Source organism: Artemia sp. Qi Xiang Cuo, chromosome 3, assembly GCF_049724085.1.
Source record: "Artemia sp. Qi Xiang Cuo chromosome 3, ASM4972408v1, whole genome shotgun sequence".
Lineage (NCBI taxonomy): Eukaryota > Metazoa > Arthropoda > Branchiopoda > Anostraca > Artemiidae > Artemia > Artemia sp. Qi Xiang Cuo.
Genome location: NC_142796.1, coordinates 23,858,671 through 23,876,633, shown reverse-complemented (window position 1 = coordinate 23,876,633; position 17,963 = coordinate 23,858,671). Strand labels below are relative to the sequence as shown.

The 17,963-nt window shown below is 39.2% G+C and overlaps 2 protein-coding genes across 2 annotated transcripts in view; one reads left to right on the top strand and one right to left on the bottom strand.

The window, feature by feature from the left end:
* LOC148953895 (tubulin gamma-1 chain-like) overlaps positions 1 to 15,165 on the top strand; it is a 71,660-nt gene extending 56,495 nt beyond the window's left edge. The window contains exon 11 of the mRNA XM_089086848.1: positions 13,962 to 15,165. Within this exon, the coding sequence (XP_088942974.1) occupies positions 13,962 to 14,174 (213 nt within the window). The 3' untranslated portion in view covers positions 14,175 to 15,165. The remainder of the gene's footprint in view (positions 1 to 13,961) is intronic.
* Positions 15,166 to 16,984: 1,819 nt separating this feature from the next.
* LOC148953894 (leucine--tRNA ligase, cytoplasmic-like) overlaps positions 16,985 to 17,963 on the bottom strand; it is a 117,821-nt gene continuing 116,842 nt past the window's right edge. Inside the window, 1 exon segment of the mRNA XM_089086001.1 lies at positions 16,985 to 17,416. Coding sequence (XP_088942127.1) covers positions 17,288 to 17,416 — 129 coding nt within the window. The 3' untranslated portion in view covers positions 16,985 to 17,287.

The window sequence follows — 17,963 nt, the reverse complement described above, 5'->3', positions numbered from 1 at the left end:
TATTTCAGGCTTGTTCATTTTGAATTTCTGTCATGAAATGCAAGAGTTGGAAAATTAGGGTCTTAGTCCACCAGCTCAGTATTAGGGTCCCAGTCCACCAACCTGAATGGTGGAAATTCACTAGATCAGAATTGGGGTCTTAGTCCACCAGCCTGAATGGTGGAAATCCACTAGCTCAATATTGGGGTCTCTGTCCACCAGCCTGAATGGTGGAAATTCACTAGCTCAGAATTTGGGTCTTAGTCCACCAGCCAGAATGGTGGAAATTCACTAGCTCAGAATTGGGGTCTTAGTCCACCAGCCTGAATGGTTGAAATTCACATTAGACGACACAAAAACTTACACACACACACAAACTTACACACACGCACAAAAACTTACACACACACACAAAAACTTACACACACACACACACATGAAAACTAACACACACACACAAAAACTTACACACACACGATGAAACTTACACACACACACACACAAAAACTTACACACACACACACACACACAAACTTACACATGCACACGAAAACTTACATGCACACAAAAACTTACACACACACACACACACACAAAAATTACACACACACACACACACAAAAACTTACACACACACACAAACACGAAAACTCACACACACACACCAAAACTTACACACACACACACACGCACACAAAAACTTACACATGAACACAAAAAAAAACTCACACACACATGCACAAAAACTTACACACACACCAACACAAACTTACACACACACACACGAAAAAATAAACACACACTAACAATATTACTAACTAAAAATAATAAACGCACACACACACACACACACAAAAACTTACACATTCACGATAAAACTTATATGCACAAAAAAACTTACATTCACACAAAAACTTACACACACACACACACACAAAACTAACACACACACACACACGAAAACAAACACACACACACCCAAACACATACACACACACAAAAACTAACACACACACACACACACACAAAAACTTACACATGAACACAAAAAACTCACACACACACACGCACAAAAACTTACACACACACACAAATACACAAAAATTACACACACACACACACTAAAACAAACACACACACGCCAAAACTTACACACACACAAAAACTTACACATGGACACGAAAACTTACACACACACACACACGAAAACTTACACACACACGTCAAAACTTACACACACACACACACACAAACTTACACACACACACACACACAAACTTACACACACACACACACACACAAAAACTAACACAAGCACACGAAAACTTACATGCACACAAAAACTAACATGCACACAAAAACTTACACACACACACAAACACACACAACAAACACAAAAACACACACACACACACACACACACAAAAACTTACACATGAACACAAAAAACTCACACACACACACACAAAAACTTACACACACACACACACACACAAAACTTCACACACACACACACTAAAAATTACACACACACGCCAAAACAAAAACACACAAAAACTTACACACACACACACACACACACACAAAAATACAAACAAAAAAACAAAAAAAAAAAAAACACAAAAAATTACACACACACACACACACAAACACACACACACTTAAACAAACACACAAAAAACTTATATCCACACACAAAAGCTTAGACACACAAAAACTAACACACACACAAAAAAACTTACACCCACACGCAAACACTGACAATCACAAAAAAAATTTATTGAACAAAAACTAATACACACACACACAAAAAATAACACACACTATACAACAATTACACACACACACACACAAAATAATACACACACACACACGAACAAATACTAAACCCCGAACAAACTAACACACACACACAACATCTTACACACACACACACACACACACACACACAAAAACATCCACCTGCAAACGAACAATTACCTTCACACACAAACAAATGCACACACACACAAAAACTTACACACACACGTCAAAACTTACACACACAAGAGCTTAGACACGTACGCGCGCGTACGTAGGCTAACCTAGCCTAACCTAACTTAACCTAACCTAACTTAATCTAACCTAACCTAACCTAATCATACACCTAACTTTTTGCCTGTCTCTCACCTAACCTAAGCTAACCTAAGTGAAGCGTACGTGGGCTAACCTAACCTAACTTAACCTAACCTAACTTAATCTAGCCTAACCTAACCTAACCATACTCGCCGGAAAAGGTTAGGTGTCGTCTCTTTGTGTGTGTGTTGTCCCTGTGTGTTAGTCGTCTCTCTCTGTGTGTGTGTGCGCACGTAACCTCGTCTAATGTGAATTTCAACCATTCAGGCTGGTGGACTAAGACCCCAATTCTGAGCTAGTGAATTTCCACCATTCAGGCTGGTGGACTATGACCCTAATTCTGAGCTAGTGAATTTCCACCATTCAGACTGGTGGACTGAGACCCCAATATTGAGCTAGTGAATTTCCACCGTTCAGGCTGGTGGACTAAGACCCTAATTCTGAGTTAGTGAAGTTCCACCATTCAGGCTGGTGGACTAAGACCCCAATTTTCCAACTCTTGCATTTCATGACAGAAATTCAAAATGAACTTCGAAAAAATCAAGAGAATGTAACTGTGAGAAGGTAAAGCACAGCAAGTCACTACTGAAATATTCCAACTCTTGCATTTCACGATAGACATTCAAAATGAAATTTGAAAAATTATGACAATGTAACTGTGATATGGTAGTTTTCGTGTGTGTGCATAAGTTTTCGTGTGTGTGTGTGTGTGTAAGTTTTTGTGGGTGTGTGTAAGTTTTTGTGTGTGAGTTAGTTTTTGTGCGTGTGTGTAAGTTTTTGTGTGTGCGTATGTTTTCGTGTGTGTTTGTATGTTTTTGTGTGTGTGTGTGTCAGTTTTTGAGTGTATGTGTAAGTTTTTGTGTGTGTGTGTGTGTGTGTAATTTTTTGTGTGTGTAATTTTTTGTGTGTGTGTGTGTGTAAGTTTTTGAGTGTGTGTGTAATTTTTTGTGTGTGTGTTGTGTGTAAGTTTTTGTGTGTCTTAGCTTTTGTGTGTGTATGTTTTGACGTGTGTGTGTAAGTTTTGGTGTGTGTGTTTATTTGTTTTTGTGTTAATTTATTTTTTTTTGTGTATGTGTAAGTTTTTGTGTGTGTGTGTGTGTGTGTGTGTGTGTGTAAGTTTTTGTGTGTGTGTGTAAGTTTTGTGGTGTGTGTGTAATTTTTGGTGTGTGTTTGTGTTATTTTTTGTGTTTGTGTTTAATTTTTTGTGCGTGTGTGTAAGTTTTTTGTGTGTGTGTAAGTTTTTGTGTGCATGTAAGTTTTTGTATGCATGTTAGTTTTTGCGTGTGGGTGTAAGTTTTTGTTTGTGTGGTTGTGTTATTTTTTTTTTGTCTATGCTATTGGGTTTGGATTTATGTTTTTTGTGTGTTTGTGTTAGTTTTTGTGTTTGTGTGTGTGTGTGTTTGTAAGTTTTAGTGTGTGTAAGTTTTTTGTGTGTGTGTGTGTTTATGTTTGTTTGTGTTTGTGTGTTTATGTTGTGGTGTGTGTGTGTAATTTTTCGTGTGTGTGTGTGTGGAAGTTTTGTGTGTGTGTGTGTGTGTAAGTTTTTGTTCGTGTGTTTTTTAGTTTTTTGTGTTCATGTGTTTTTTTATTTGTATGTTTGTGTGTTTGTTTGTGTTAGTTTTTTTGTGTGTGTAAATTTTGGCGTGTGTGTGTGAGTTTTCGTGTGTGTGTGTGTGTGTGTGTGTAAGTTTTGTGTGTGTGTGTGTGTGTGTGTGTGTGTAAGTTTGTGTGTGTGTGTGTGTAAGTTTGTGTGTGTGTGTGTGTGAAATTTTGTCGTGTGTGTGTTATTTTTTGTGTGTGTGTGTGTGTATGTTTTCGTGTGCTTGTGTAAGTTTTTGTGTGTTTGTAAGTTTTGGCGTGTGTGTGTAAGTTTTCGTGTGTGTGTGTGTAAGTTTTGTGTATGTGTGTGTGTGTGTAAGTTTTTGTGCGTGTGTGAGTTTTTTGTGTTCATGTGTAAGTTTTTTTGTGTTCATGTGTAAGTTTTTGTGTTTGTTTGTGTGTGTGTGTGTTAGTTTTTGTGTGTGTGTAAGTTTTGGCGTGTGTGTGTGTGAGTTTTCGTGTGTTTGTGTGTGTAAGTTTTGTGTGTGTGTGTGTTTGTTTGTGTGCATGTAAGTTTTTGTGTGTGTGTGTGTGCATGTGTAGTTTTTGTGTGTGTGTGTGTGTGTGTAAGTTTTTGTGTGTGTAAGTTTTGGCGTGTGTGTGTTAGTTTTCGTGTGTGTGTGTGTGAGTTTGTGTGTGTGTGTGTGTGTAAGTTTTGGTGCATGTGTGAGTGAGTTTTTTTTGTGTTCATGTGTAAGTTTTTGTGTGAGCGTGTGTGTGTGTGTAAGTTTTTGTGTGTGTGTACGTTTTGGTGTGTGTGTGTGAGTTGTCGTGTTTGTGTGTGTGTTTTATTTTTGTGTGTGTGTGTGTGTGTGTTAGTTTTTGTGTGCTTGTTAGTTTTTTTGTTATTTTAAGTTTTAGTGTGCATGTGTAAGTTTGTGTGTGTGTGTGTGTGTGTGTAAGTTTTTGTGTGTGTGTGTGTGTGTCAGTTTAGTCGTGTGTGTGTAAGTTTTGGCGTTTGCGTCGTGTGAGTTTTCAGTGTGTGTGTGTGTAAGTTTTTGTGCGTGTGTGCAAGTTTTTGTGTGTGTTTAAGTTTTTGTGTCGTCTAATGTGAATTTCAACCATTCAGGCTGGTGGACTAAGACCCCAATTCTGAGCTAGTGAATTTCAACCATTCGGGCTGGTGGACTAAGACCCTAATTCTGAGCTAGTAAATTTCCACCATTCAGGCTGGTGGACTGAGACCCCAATATTGAGCTAGTGGATTTCCACCATTCAGTCTGTTGGACTAAGACCCCAATTCTGAGCTAGTGAATTTCCACCATTCAGGCTGGTGGACTGGGACCCTAATACTGAGCTGGTGGACTAAGACCCTAATTTTCCAACTCTTGCATTTCATGACAGAAATTCAAAATGAACAAGCCTGAAATAATAAACTAGTCATCCCAAACTATTGGTTTCAGACAACAAACACCAATGATGGACTAAGAATCCTAGCTTTGAAAAGTTCAAATAGCAAACTACACATCCCAAATCGTAATTTTCTGACAACACACACCTATGAAAGGCTATGAAACCTAGCTAATAAAAGACAGAAATAGCAAATTAACCATCTCAAATCACAAGTTTCAGACAGCACTCACCTATGAACGGCTAAGAAATCTAGCTCGGAAAAGTAAAAAAAAAGCAACCCACACATCCCAAATCATAGGTTTCAGACAACACATACCTATGAAAGACTAAAAAATCTAGCTGAGAAAAGCCCGAAATAGTAATTTACATATTCCAAATCCTAGGTTTCAGACAACACTCACCTAAGAACGGCTAAGAAACCTAGCTCAGAAAAGTCAAAAAGAGCAAACTAGTCATCCCAAACTATAGGTTTCAGACAACAAACACCTATGAAAGGCTAAGAAATTCAGCTCAGAAAAGTCAAAAGTAGCAATCCACCCATCCCAAATCATAGGTTTCAGACAACACACACCTAGGAAAGACTAAGAAATCCCACTCAGAAAAGCCCGAAATAGTAATTTACATATCCCAAATCATAGGTTTCAGACATCATTCACCTATGAAAGACTAAGAAACCTTAGCTCAGAAAAGCCTGAAATATCGAAACTACTCATCCCAAACTAGAAGTTTCAGACAACAAACGCCTATGACGGACTAAGAATCATAGCTCTGAAAAGTTCAAATAGCAAACTACACATCCCAAATCATAAGTTTCAGACAACACACACCTATGAACGGCTAAGAAATCTAGCTCAGAAACGACAAAAGTAGCAAACCACTCATCCCAATCATAGGTTTCAGTCAACACACACCTAGGAAAGGCTAATAAATCCAGCTCAGAAAAGTCAAAAATAGCAAAGTACTTATCCCAAATCATAGGTTTCAGTCAACACACACCAACGAAAGACTAAGAAACCTAGCTCAGAAAAGTCAAAAATAGCAAACTACTCATCCCAAACTATAGGTTTCAGACAACATTCACCTACGAAATACTAGAAAACCTTAGCTCAGAAAAGCCTGAAATAGCAAACTACACATCCCAAATCATAATTTTCTGACAACATACACCTATGAAAGCCTAAGAAAACTAGATCAGAAAAGTCGAAAAAAGCCAACAACACATCCCAAATCATAGGTTTCAGACATCACACACCTATGAAAGACTAAGAAATCCAACTCAGAAAAGCCCGAAATAGTAATTTACATATTCCCATATCATAAGTTTCAGACAGCATTCACCTACGAAATACTAAGAAACCTTAGCTCAGAAAAGTCTGAAATAGCCAACTACTCATCCCAAACTCGAAGTTTCAGACAACAAACACCTATGAGTGACTAAGAATCCTAGCTATGAAAAGTCCAAAAAGCAAACTATACCTCCCAAATCATAATTTTCTGAAAGGACACACCTATGAAAGGCTAGGAAATCTAGCTCAGAAAAGTCAAAAATAGCAAATTAACCATCTCAAATCATAGTTTTCAGTCAACACACACCTACGAATGGCTAAGAAATCCTGCTCAGAAAAGTCGAAAAATAGCAACCCACACCTCCCAAATCATAGGTTTCAGACACCACACACCTACGAAAGACTAAGAAATCCGGTTATGAAAAGTCAGTAAAGGAAATTACATAGCCCAAATCATAGGTTTCAGACATCACGCGCCTATGAAAGACTAAGAAATCTAACTCAGAAAAGCCCGAAATAGTAATTTACATATCCCAAATCATAAGTTTCAGACAGCATTCACCTACGAAATACTAAGAAACCTTAGCTCAGAAAAGTCTGAAATAGCCAACTACTCATCCCAAACTCGAAGTTTCAGACAACAAACACCTATGAGTGACTAAGAATCCTAGCTCTGAAAAGTCCAAAAAGCAAACTATACCTCCCAAATCATAATTTTCTGAAAGGACACACCTATGAAAGGCTAAGAAATCTAGCTCAGAAAAGTCAAAAATAGCAAATAAACCATCCCATATCATAGGTTTCAGTCAACACACACCTACGAATGGCTAATAAATCCTTCTCAGAAAAGTCAAAAAATATCAACCAACAAATCCCAAATAGTAGGTTTCAGACACCACACACCAACGAAAGACTAAGAAATCCTGTTTTGAAAAGACAGAAATATAAAATTACATATCACAAAACATAGGTTTCACACAACACACACCTGTGTGTGTGTGTGTGTGTGTGTGTGTGTGTGTGTGTGTGTGTGTGTGTGTGTGTGTGTGTGGGTGTTTGTGTGTGTGTGTGTGTGTGTATGTGTGTGTGTATGTGTGTGTGTGTGTGTGTGTGTGTGTGTGTGTGTGTGTGTGTGTGTGTGTGTGTGTGTGTGTGTGTGTGTGTGTGTGTGTGTGTGTGTGTGTGTGTGTGTGTGTGTGTGTGTGTGTGTGTGTGTGTGTGTGTGTGTGTGTGTGTGTGTGTGTGTGTGTGTGTGTGTGTGTGTGTGTGTGTGTGTGTGTGTGTGTGTGTGTGTGTGTGTGTGTGTGTGTGTGTGTGTGTGTGTGTGTGTGTGTGTGTGTGTGTGTGTGTGTGTGTGTGTGTGTGTGTGTGTGTGTGTGTGTGTGTGTGTGTGTGTGTGTGTGTGTGTGTGTGTGTGTGTGTGTGTGTGTGTGTGTGTGTGTGTGTGTGTGTGTGTGTGTGTGTGTGTGTGTGTGTGTGTGTGTGTGTGTGTGTGTGTGTGTGTGTGTGTGTGTGTGTGTGTGTGTGTGTGTGTGTGTGTGTGTGTGTGTGTGTGTGTGTGTGTGTGTGTGTGTGTGTGTGTGTGTGTGTGTGTGTGTGTGTGTGTGTGTGTGTGTGTGTGTGTGTGTGTGTGTGTGTGTGTGTGTGTGTGTGTGTGTGTGTGTGTGTGTGTGTGTGTGTGTGTGTGTGTGTGTGTGTGTGTGTGTGTGTGTGTGTGTGTGTGTGTGTGTGTGTGTGTGTGTGTGTGTGTGTGTGTGTGTGTGTGTGTGTGTGTGTGTGTGTGTGTGTGTGTGTGTGTGTGTGTGTGTGTGTGTGTGTGTGTGTGTGTGTGTGTGTGTGTGTGTGTGTGTGTGTGTGTGTGTGTGTGTGTGTGTGTGTGTGTGTGTGTGTGTGTGTGTGTGTGTGTGTGTGTGTGTGTGTGTGTGTGTGTGTGTGTGTGTGTGTGTGTGTGTGTGTGTGTGTGTGTGTGTGTGTGTGTGTGTGTGTGTGTGTGTGTGTGTGTGTGTGTGTGTGTGTGTGTGTGTGTGTGTGTGTGTGTGTGTGTGTGTGTGTGTGTGTGTGTGTGTGTGTGTGTGTGTGTGTGTGTGTGTGTGTGTGTGTGTGTGTGTGTGTGTGTGTGTGTGTGTGTGTGTGTGTGTGTGTGTGTGTGTGTGTGTGTGTGTGTGTGTGTGTGTGTGTGTGTGTGTGTGTGTGTGTGTGTGTGTGTGTGTGTGTGTGTGTGTGTGTGTGTGTGTGTGTGTGTGTGTGTGTGTGTGTGTGTGTGTGTGTGTGTGTGTGTGTGTGTGTGTGTGTGTGTGTGTGTGTGTGTGTGTGTGTGTGTGTGTGTGTGTGTGTGTGTGTGTGTGTGTGTGTGTGTGTGTGTGTGTTATCCCGGCGGCGCTTCTCTGGTCCGGGGGACCTTTGGGGGCCAGGGGAGGGCCTTTGGGGCACAGGGAGGGCCTTTGGGCACAGGGAGGGCCTTTGGGGCCTGGGGGACATTTGGGGACCGGTGGAGGGCCTTTGGGACCCCGTTGGTCCTTTGGGAGCTCGATGGGCCTTTGGGGGGCCCGGGGATGGCCATTGGGGGTCTGGGTGGGCCTTTGGGGCACAGGGAGGGCCTTTGGGTGCCTGGGGGACATGTGGGGACCGGGGGCGGGCCGTTGGGCCCCCGTGGGGCCTTGGGGAGCCCGGGGGCCCGTTGAGGACCAGGGGAGGGCCTGGGGGGGTCCGGCGGGGCAGTTGGGGACCGGTGGAGGGCCTTTGGGACCCCGTTGGTCCTTTGGGAGCTCGATGGGCCTTTGGGGGGCCCGGGGATGGTCTTTGGGGGTCTGGGTGGGCCTTTGGGGGCGCCGGTGGCCCTTTGGGAGCTTGGGGGGCCTTTGAGGGTCCGGGGGGACAGTTGGGGGCCTGGGGGACATTTGGGGACCGGTGGAGGGCCTTTGGGAGCTTGGGGGGCTTTTGAGGACCGGGGGCTTCCTTCGGGGTTGGGGTAGGAGGATTGGAACCCTTTGGGGTTGGGTTAGAGGACCTCACAACACTGTTCAAATGAAACTTGTGTATTATAACGACCACAGAGTTTCACCATTAAATTCTCTTCTAAAATCTCTTCAAAAATCTTCTTTTAAAATGTCTCTATCTGTTTCGCCGAAATAGTTCCATAACCTGTCTAAAACGGTTTCGCCCAAATAATCCCTAAACGTAAATTCAGCGTGTTCCTTTGTTATTGGCATCTCTGCGCTAACGCATTTCAAATTAATATGAAACCTTTTCGCGCGCTAAAACAATTCATCGCTAAGATGTTTCTTGCCTAATTGTTTCCATGGCCTTTGGTTATTAATATCCTTTGGAGTTCGACCAGTAGAACTGTTCCCGAGGCAAAGACATTAATGATTTGGATCTATTCCTGGAGAAATGTTTCTAGGCGAAAATTTTTAAAGTCTGACAGATGATGTCATTGATTGATTGATCTGTCAAGAAAGGGGAAATTAATTTGTTGTTTCTAAGGGGAATTATTGATTCACGATAGGTGAATTGAGGTCGACAGCACAAGTTTTCTGACTCGTGACAGCACCACGTGGTTTATGGTTTTCTCAGTGAGAAAGTTACTGTTTTTTCAAATTCTCACTGACAAAACCATAAAAACATACGAAAATGTGAGAAAGTTCCTGTTTTTCAAATTATCACTGACAAAAACCATAAATAATCAAAAACCATCCATGAAAACAACCATAAATGTGACAAAATTCATGGTTTTTCAAGTGAGAAATTTCCTGTTTTTTCATTCTCACTGAGAAAACCATAAACCACGTGGTTCTGTCGTTGTAGGTGGCAGCAGGGGTGAATCGTGGGGGTTATAGGGTCACTTCTACTACTGTTAGAATCTCAACTCAAAAATATACAAAAGAGAAGCAAGGTAAATAAACGATGATGAAAAATACGCAATGGAGATTTCAACTTATACACAAAAGAAATAGATAAAAACAACTTACGTTAAAATTCGGCTAATTGACATCGTCTGACTTAAGGGGTTTTGATACCTTAAGATTATTTTGCGAGCCTTATTGTCGGCTGTCCATCTCAATGATAAAGTGCCGATTAGCGAATTCTCCGAGTGCCAGGGATGACAATTAGACCCCGGCGCCGCGCCGATGAGGGAAGACCGGCGGCGGCGGGGAAAAAAACAGCACGCCGCACCGCGCCGCAGGTAAGATGTCGGTGACGCGCTGCCGGGAAGATGTCGGCGGCGCGCCGCCCGCGCGAGCAATGTTGACCGCAAACATTAATGTTTTCATCAGTCTTTCTCAAATCACAGCTTCAATTTACAACAGATTCGAGCCTATTCATGAGTTCAAAAATTCACAAGTCGCTGGCTGGAAACTAGTCTTCTTCGTTATTCATCAAGAGAAGTAGAAATCTGGTAGAAACGAAATGGATGTGGCGTTTCAGAACCCTTGCATAATACGAGTAGTTGAAGTATCTATTAGCTATGTATTCTTAACATAAATAATTATCAAAATTAGTAGTTTTTTTCATCGAGCATTACTGCATATAAAACTTCACCTGTGGTCAAAATACTTAGACTCCTTTTTGATCCCCACCCAGGCTCAAATCTTCTGCTACGGTCATTTCCATGGAAATCTCCAGAGTTTCTTTTTAAAATAGCTTTCAAGCTTAGTTAGGGGTATTTAGACTTTTTTGCTTTTCTTCAAAGCTTTGAAAAAAGTGTTATAATATTCCAAATGTTACATTTGTGCATATTTTTGGTAATTATTTGTGGGGTGATCGAATTTTCTAAACCACTGTAGATACATAAGAACGTTGCAACATCTAGTACCCTGAGGTCATAAGACTGTCAAAGACTCCTCCTTGAACCTCCCAACTTGAAAGCTTTTGTTATGACCTGGCCTTTTAATGTAACTTGGGCACTGGACCAAGGGCGCCATTGTTACTCGAGCGCAACGTTAGGTGGGGATGTCGATATCGCTTTCGTCACACCAATTTGTTTTAGTGTGAATCTGCCTGGTACATATGAATGAATGTTTTCAAAGTAAACCCGTTTCATCAATAGGGAAAAAACCGGATTGGACGCTTATGTCCTTTTCCCTTTGGACGTAAAACCATGCAAGTGCTGTATCAAGTATAACTCACGAAAATCTTGTTAATTTTGTCAACTATTGAACTTTTTGGCATCCCTGCTTTCAATAAGAAAAAATCAAGGTACTATCACTTAAATATAATAACTCCCTATGCCCCCCTTCTGGCTACCATCTTGATTGGATACCGTCTCTGCTTTAAATAAAAAAAATAATTAACTTATTGGCACCCCTGCTTTTAAAAAAAAAATCGAGGTATTATCATTTAAATATGATAGCTCAATACCCCCCCCCCTCTGGATAGGATGCCGTCTCTGCTTTAAATTAAAAAAAAAATTAACTTTTTGGGATCCCTGCTTTCAATAAATAAAATTTCGAGCTATTATCATTTAAATATAATACCTCCCTACCCCCCCTCTGGATACCACCTTGATAGGATACCGTCTCAGCTTTCATTAGAAAAATAATTTACTGAATAATTAACAAGGTCACTATATGGTTCAAACAAACACGCAAAATAACGTTAAACAGCTTAGTGTTCCTTGAAAAAAAAATTGAGGGTATGAGTAAAGGGGTACAAAGAAAACAACAAAATTGTCGAAATTATTCAGATATACATCAAATTATTGGAAAACTGAGTGATAGATTCGCCATGGTATTCCGTAAGATCTAAAGAATCGAATTAAAAGGGAGCATACACAAAAGCCAAATAAGGCCAGTAGCCTATGAGAAATCGCAAAATACCCAAGACAATGAACAAGTCCTAATGGGGGGCCCTGGGTCTATAAAAATATTTCACTGTCTTCCTACGAAACTTGATATCATTTTCTTATATCTCCACTTTAAATGAAAAAAATAATAATCTTTTTGGCATCCCTACTTTCAATAAAAAAAATGAGGTCATATCATTTTAAAATGAATGCTTTCTATCCCCCCCCCCTATAGGCAATCATTTACAATTTATTTATGAATCATATTTTTGGGGTAACTTCCGGTTCGATCTTTAATTCCCCAACCTTGTACATAGCTTAGTCTATAGCTAAATTTTGTCTCAACCGAAGGCTGTTTTTTTTTGGGGGAGGGGGGGGGGGGTAAAAATGTTCCAGAAAGAAGATTATATTTTCTGTCATGTGTTCAATAATTGATCATTTAAAATTAAGAAAATATTACCTAAAAACAGCAAAAAAAAAATCCTCAAACTCACAATTAAGCTGTAGAAACATTCTTTAGGCTATCAATTTTAAAATCCAACAAAAGGCTGAAGCTGGATAGTAGTGAATGCATTCTTTAGTTCTATTCAACTTGAAAATAAAATTCTTGACTACGATAGATGTAAGAAATAGCGATTTGGAAATTACGTTCGAATTGATTTAAAGTCATTTCATAAAGACGATACTTTTTTTTGTCAACATATGAAGAACTGTGTATATTGCAATATTTGCAATAGCATATTTCATCTGTCTGGTTTTTATGCAAAATAACAAAAGAGACGAAAATTAATGAACAAGAGAGGAGTGAAGAATTTTGGTATACAAAGTAATATTTGGCAGAGAAAGTCACTAGTGATAAATCACTAGAGGTGGCACCGTGATTGCATGATTTTCGGGGATTCGGGGAACCAAATTTTTTTTCGGGGTGACACATAGATTTTCGGGGAAATACCCGATAATTCAAGGATAGTGCACGCTCTGCTTGATTTCTAATCCGGGAAATCGAAATACTAAACCACATGAGAACGAAGAGCTCCGACTTTGCGGTTGACGCAATAAAGAATTGCCGTAAAAATAATTTAAAGTCGACCGAACGCCGCCGACTCTGCCGGCGGCGGCGTGCCTGCGGCGCGCCCGCGGCGTTACGACACTTCGTCGGCGTTCGACCGGGCCTCTCGGCGGCGGGGTTGGGTCGATCCGCCGGCGCGGCGCCGCGGTCTAATGACAATGTTACGTCCCCCGGGACGGCAAGATTTTTAATCAAAAAGGGGTAGCAGGATATGGAACCGCCAAGGCTGTCGAATTGCTCAAATGATATTTTCTTTGAGCTGATTTTTAGCATTTTTCTAGCAGGTATACTAAAATATTTTAGCGAGTGTCCTTTTCTGAATTTAAAATGAAAATTATGCATCGTTTCGTCGAAAAACCAAAATTCAAACTTTTAATGATGCAGGTTTCATTAAAAGTGAATATCTCTATTTTCGGCTCAAAAGGGAAGAAGTTAAATGGTTTTTCTAAGGTTTCCGGGAAAGTAGCTGTCGGCTTTTAGTTTTTTGTCCCTTATTTAGATCCAAACTCTAAAAGTCATGGCAAGACTGTCCAATAAATTCTAAATAGTTTATACGCTAACCACAAAAAATATAGTGGGCGAGATAGTGTGATTCTTAATGGTATCGAATCTCCTTAAGCATGACAGTATAAAAATAATGACATGTTACTTTCTGATAAGACTCCTTTTGAATTCTTGCGAAAGTGTTTGTTTTAAGATTAACTGATTTTTGCTAACTCATCTATTCATACGCTACAATGTATAAAGCCTAATTTTTTTTTTTTTTTTATTCTTTTAGCTGTTTGAAAGAACTGTGCGTCAATATGATAAACTTCGAAAGCGAGAAGCCTTTTTGGACCAATTTAGGAAAGAAGCAATATTTCAAGATAGTTTAGACGAAATGGATGATTCCCGTCAAGTTGTTCAAGAGCTTATAGAGGAATATCAAGCTGCTAGTCGTCCAGATTACCTCACCTGGGGAATTGAAAAAACTACCAAAAGCGTTATCTAATGCAATATTTTAAATACTTCACGGTGTACAACATTTTTATTCTCATTTCTTGGGCGGAGTTTTTTTGTGTAATTTGCCATAGTTTTATTACTTTGCTTGTTTGCGCAATTAGTGCCATACTCCCTTACTATCATAGACTTGATGAAAATAGAGGAGGGGATTTGTCCAAGAAAACAATGTCACCTAATTCACAATATTTCAAGTTGGGTAGATCTAAGACGGGGTCTAAGGTAATGCCATTTGCTATCATAGACTTGTGAAAACACGTCTTTATGTACTATCTTTTTCTTCTCATTTCTTGGGCTGAGCTTTCCGTGGAATTTGCAATAATTTTACTACTGTGCTTGTTTGCATAGCTGATCTCATGCTCTTCTGCTTTCAAAGACTTGATGGGAGCTGGGGAGGGGGGAGTAGGGCCGGAGTTGTCCAAGAAAACAAAATGCGATTTGCAAAGAAAACAAAATGTGTCTAAATTCACAATATTTCCAGTTGGATGGATCTAAGATTTGTGAAAGGTATTCTTCTTTGATTTTGTAGACTTGATAAACTTTTTTTTTTTAGGGGGGGGGGCTACTATCAGAGGCTAGATATTAAAAAAGACATTTTGAGTTCTCGTATGTATGATGAAAATGTTGATTTTAGACCTGTAAGTTGCAACTTTAAGAGAAAAGAGAATGCCGGTATCCTACGATCCCTTGTTTAGAGCATGGGACAGCAGTCATTTCATAAGTAAGAATAACTTGTTTTTAATGAATAGATTTTAATCAACTACACATACTATATACTAATATAAAAATTAAAATGGAATACATATGAATAAATCAGAGCCTAGCCTTGGAGGTTTCGTCGAGATTTGCTTCCCATTAAACCTTTTAGTCTCCAGTCCAGTCAACTTTAAGAGAAAAGAGAATGCAGGTATCCTACGATCACTTGTTTAGAGCATGGGACAGCAGTCATTTCATAAGTAAGAATAACTTGTTTTTAATGAATAGATTTTAATCAAATACACAAACTATCTACTAATATAACAATAAAAAAAAATATGGAATACATATGAATAAATCAGAGCCTAGCATTTGTGTTTTCGTCGAGATTTTCTTTCATGTAAACCTTTTAGTCTCCAGTCAAGTCAACATTAAGAGACAAGAGAATGACGGTATCCTACGATCCCATGTTTAGAGCATGGGACAGAAGTCATTTCATAAGTAAGAATAACTTGTTTTTAATTAATAGATTTTAATCAACTACCCAAAATATCTACTAATTTAAAATTTAATATGGAATACAGATGAATAAATCAGAGCCTAGCCTTGGAGGTTTCGTCGAGATTTGCTTCCAAGTAAACCTTTTAGTCTCCAGTCCAGTCAACTTTAAGAGAAAAGAGAATGCCGGTATCCTACGATCCCTTGTTTAGAGCATGGGACAGCAGTCATTTCATAAGTAAGAATAACTTGTTTTTAATGAATAGATTTTAATCAACTACACATACTATATACTAATATAAAAATCCAAATTAAAATGGAATAAATATGAATAAATCAGAGCCTAGCCTTGGAGGTTTCGTCGAGATTTGCTTCCCAGTAAACCTTTTAGTCTCCAGTCCAGTCAACTTTAAGAGAAATGAGAATGCCGGTATCCTACGATCCCTTGTTTAGAGCATGGGACAGCAGTCATTTCATAAGTAAGAATAACTTGTTTTTAATGAATAGATTTTAATCAACTACACATACTATATACTAATATAAAAATTAAAATGGAATACATATGAATAAATCAGAGCCTAGCATTGGAGGTTTCGTCGAGATTTGCTTTCCAGTAAACCTTTTAGTCTCCAGTCCAGTCAACTTTAAGAGAAAAGAGAATGCCGGTATCCTACGATCCCTTGTTTAGAGCATGGGACAGCAGTCATTTAATAAGTAAGAATACCTTGTTTTTAATTAATAGATTTTAATCAACTAAACTCAATATACAATAATATAAAAATCAAAATTAAAATGGAATAAATATGAATAAATCAGAGCCTAGACTTGGAGGTTTCGTCGAGATTTGCTTCCCAGTAAACCTTTTAGTCTCAAGTCCGTTTTCATTGTATGTTTCAGGCACCTTTCTCTTTCACTGGATTCTATACAATTAGAGCGTTTTGTACTGCTAAAAACTACGGTTTTAACTCTTATTGATATAAAAATGTGCTTATCTCAGGTTTTTTACTTGCTTATGTGTCTTTGAGACTATTTAATTGCAGTTTTTATAATGAAGTTATTGCAAGCGGAGAGTTTATTTTGTAATTCATGGATTTTTAATGTTTAATTTGTGCCATTACTGAAGATAATTCCCTTTGGTTCTTTGGGGATCGATCGATCGTTCAAGACTCGAAATGCTGTTTTCCCTGATCCCCAAACGACAATCTGCTCGAGCTTTTCAGTCTGAATATCAGCTGTAAAGTGATTTTCGAAGAATGTGGGTCGCTAGTAGACGTAATTATGGCTCTTCATAGACTTCTATTCTGTAGACAGTGGAGTGCCACGGAAATTCAGGTTTAATGTGTTCAGACTTGTACAAAACATGTTTTTGTAGTAATGATTCAATAAAATATAATTATAAATTTACCTTCTTGTTAATCAAGTGTTGTATTTAATATTTCCTTAAGAGGATGACCGAGTACTCAATTGTATTTCAGATGACCACTGCCAGGATTTAGGGGTTCATGATTTAGGCTGGACCTTGTGGAGGCCCAGACTTAGAACCCCCCCCCCCACCCAAGCGGGTTGTCACTTTCATACCATTGGGTGGGTATACTAAATATCGTTTAATCATTATATGCTTGCTAACGTTTGCATATTTTGAAGGTTGATAAGAAAAAATCATGTATATTAACTTCCAAAAACAAAAAATTAAATACAAAATTATATTTCTTTTTTCGAAAATCTGTTTAAAATTGATGAATATTCAACTTGTGAGTATTTTCAACTGGTTCCATCTCCAGCGGAATATTTACTCAATAAGAGGTATACCATTTTTGCACGAAGTACTACACCATTGTACAACTTTAAGATACCGCGTTTTGATGTAGACCGCATTGATCATCTACTGGATTAAATCAATATGCTTCCTGGTTAATCACTGGATGAGCTGCCTAGTTGCTCCCACCTAAACATGATGAGTGGTGATCCAGGAACACAAGCTTGTTTGGTTTGCTCGTCAGCAGATGGGTCATCTAAATTTTTTAGGTCAATATGCTGAAGCTGAAAAAAGAACAGAAAGAACAACTTAATAATTGGCCAAATTATGTCAGAATAGTCAAAATGGACTACTCACCCAAATCGAATAAAATTAGGTGGATTAGTTCTGTCAATGCCAGGTAAATAATGTCCACTGTTCATTATCACGTAAATTGGCATGCCTTGCGGTAAAGTTATAAATGGCAACAAGGCAATACAGATCAAAATTGACTGTGTGGTATCAACAAAATCTTTTTTTATTCGGGCACTGTGAGTATGGAACACATTTTAATGCTGAGTATAAGCGGTACAAAAAGCAAAGACGCTTGGTAAGTATCCACATAGGTCTTGCCTCTCCTGTTTTGAGAGAAAGAAAGTCATCCCGAAAGGTCAAATCGATACTTAGAACACAAGAAGATAAGTTTGCGACTTCTTTGTTTTGGTTGCTGGTTTAAAGCAATTGCTGGATTTTTAACTGCAAACGTCTTTGCAACTATTGCGACTGTGACCACTTGAAACTGCGACTACTTGCGACTGTGACTGCAACTACTTGCGACAGCGAATGCGACTA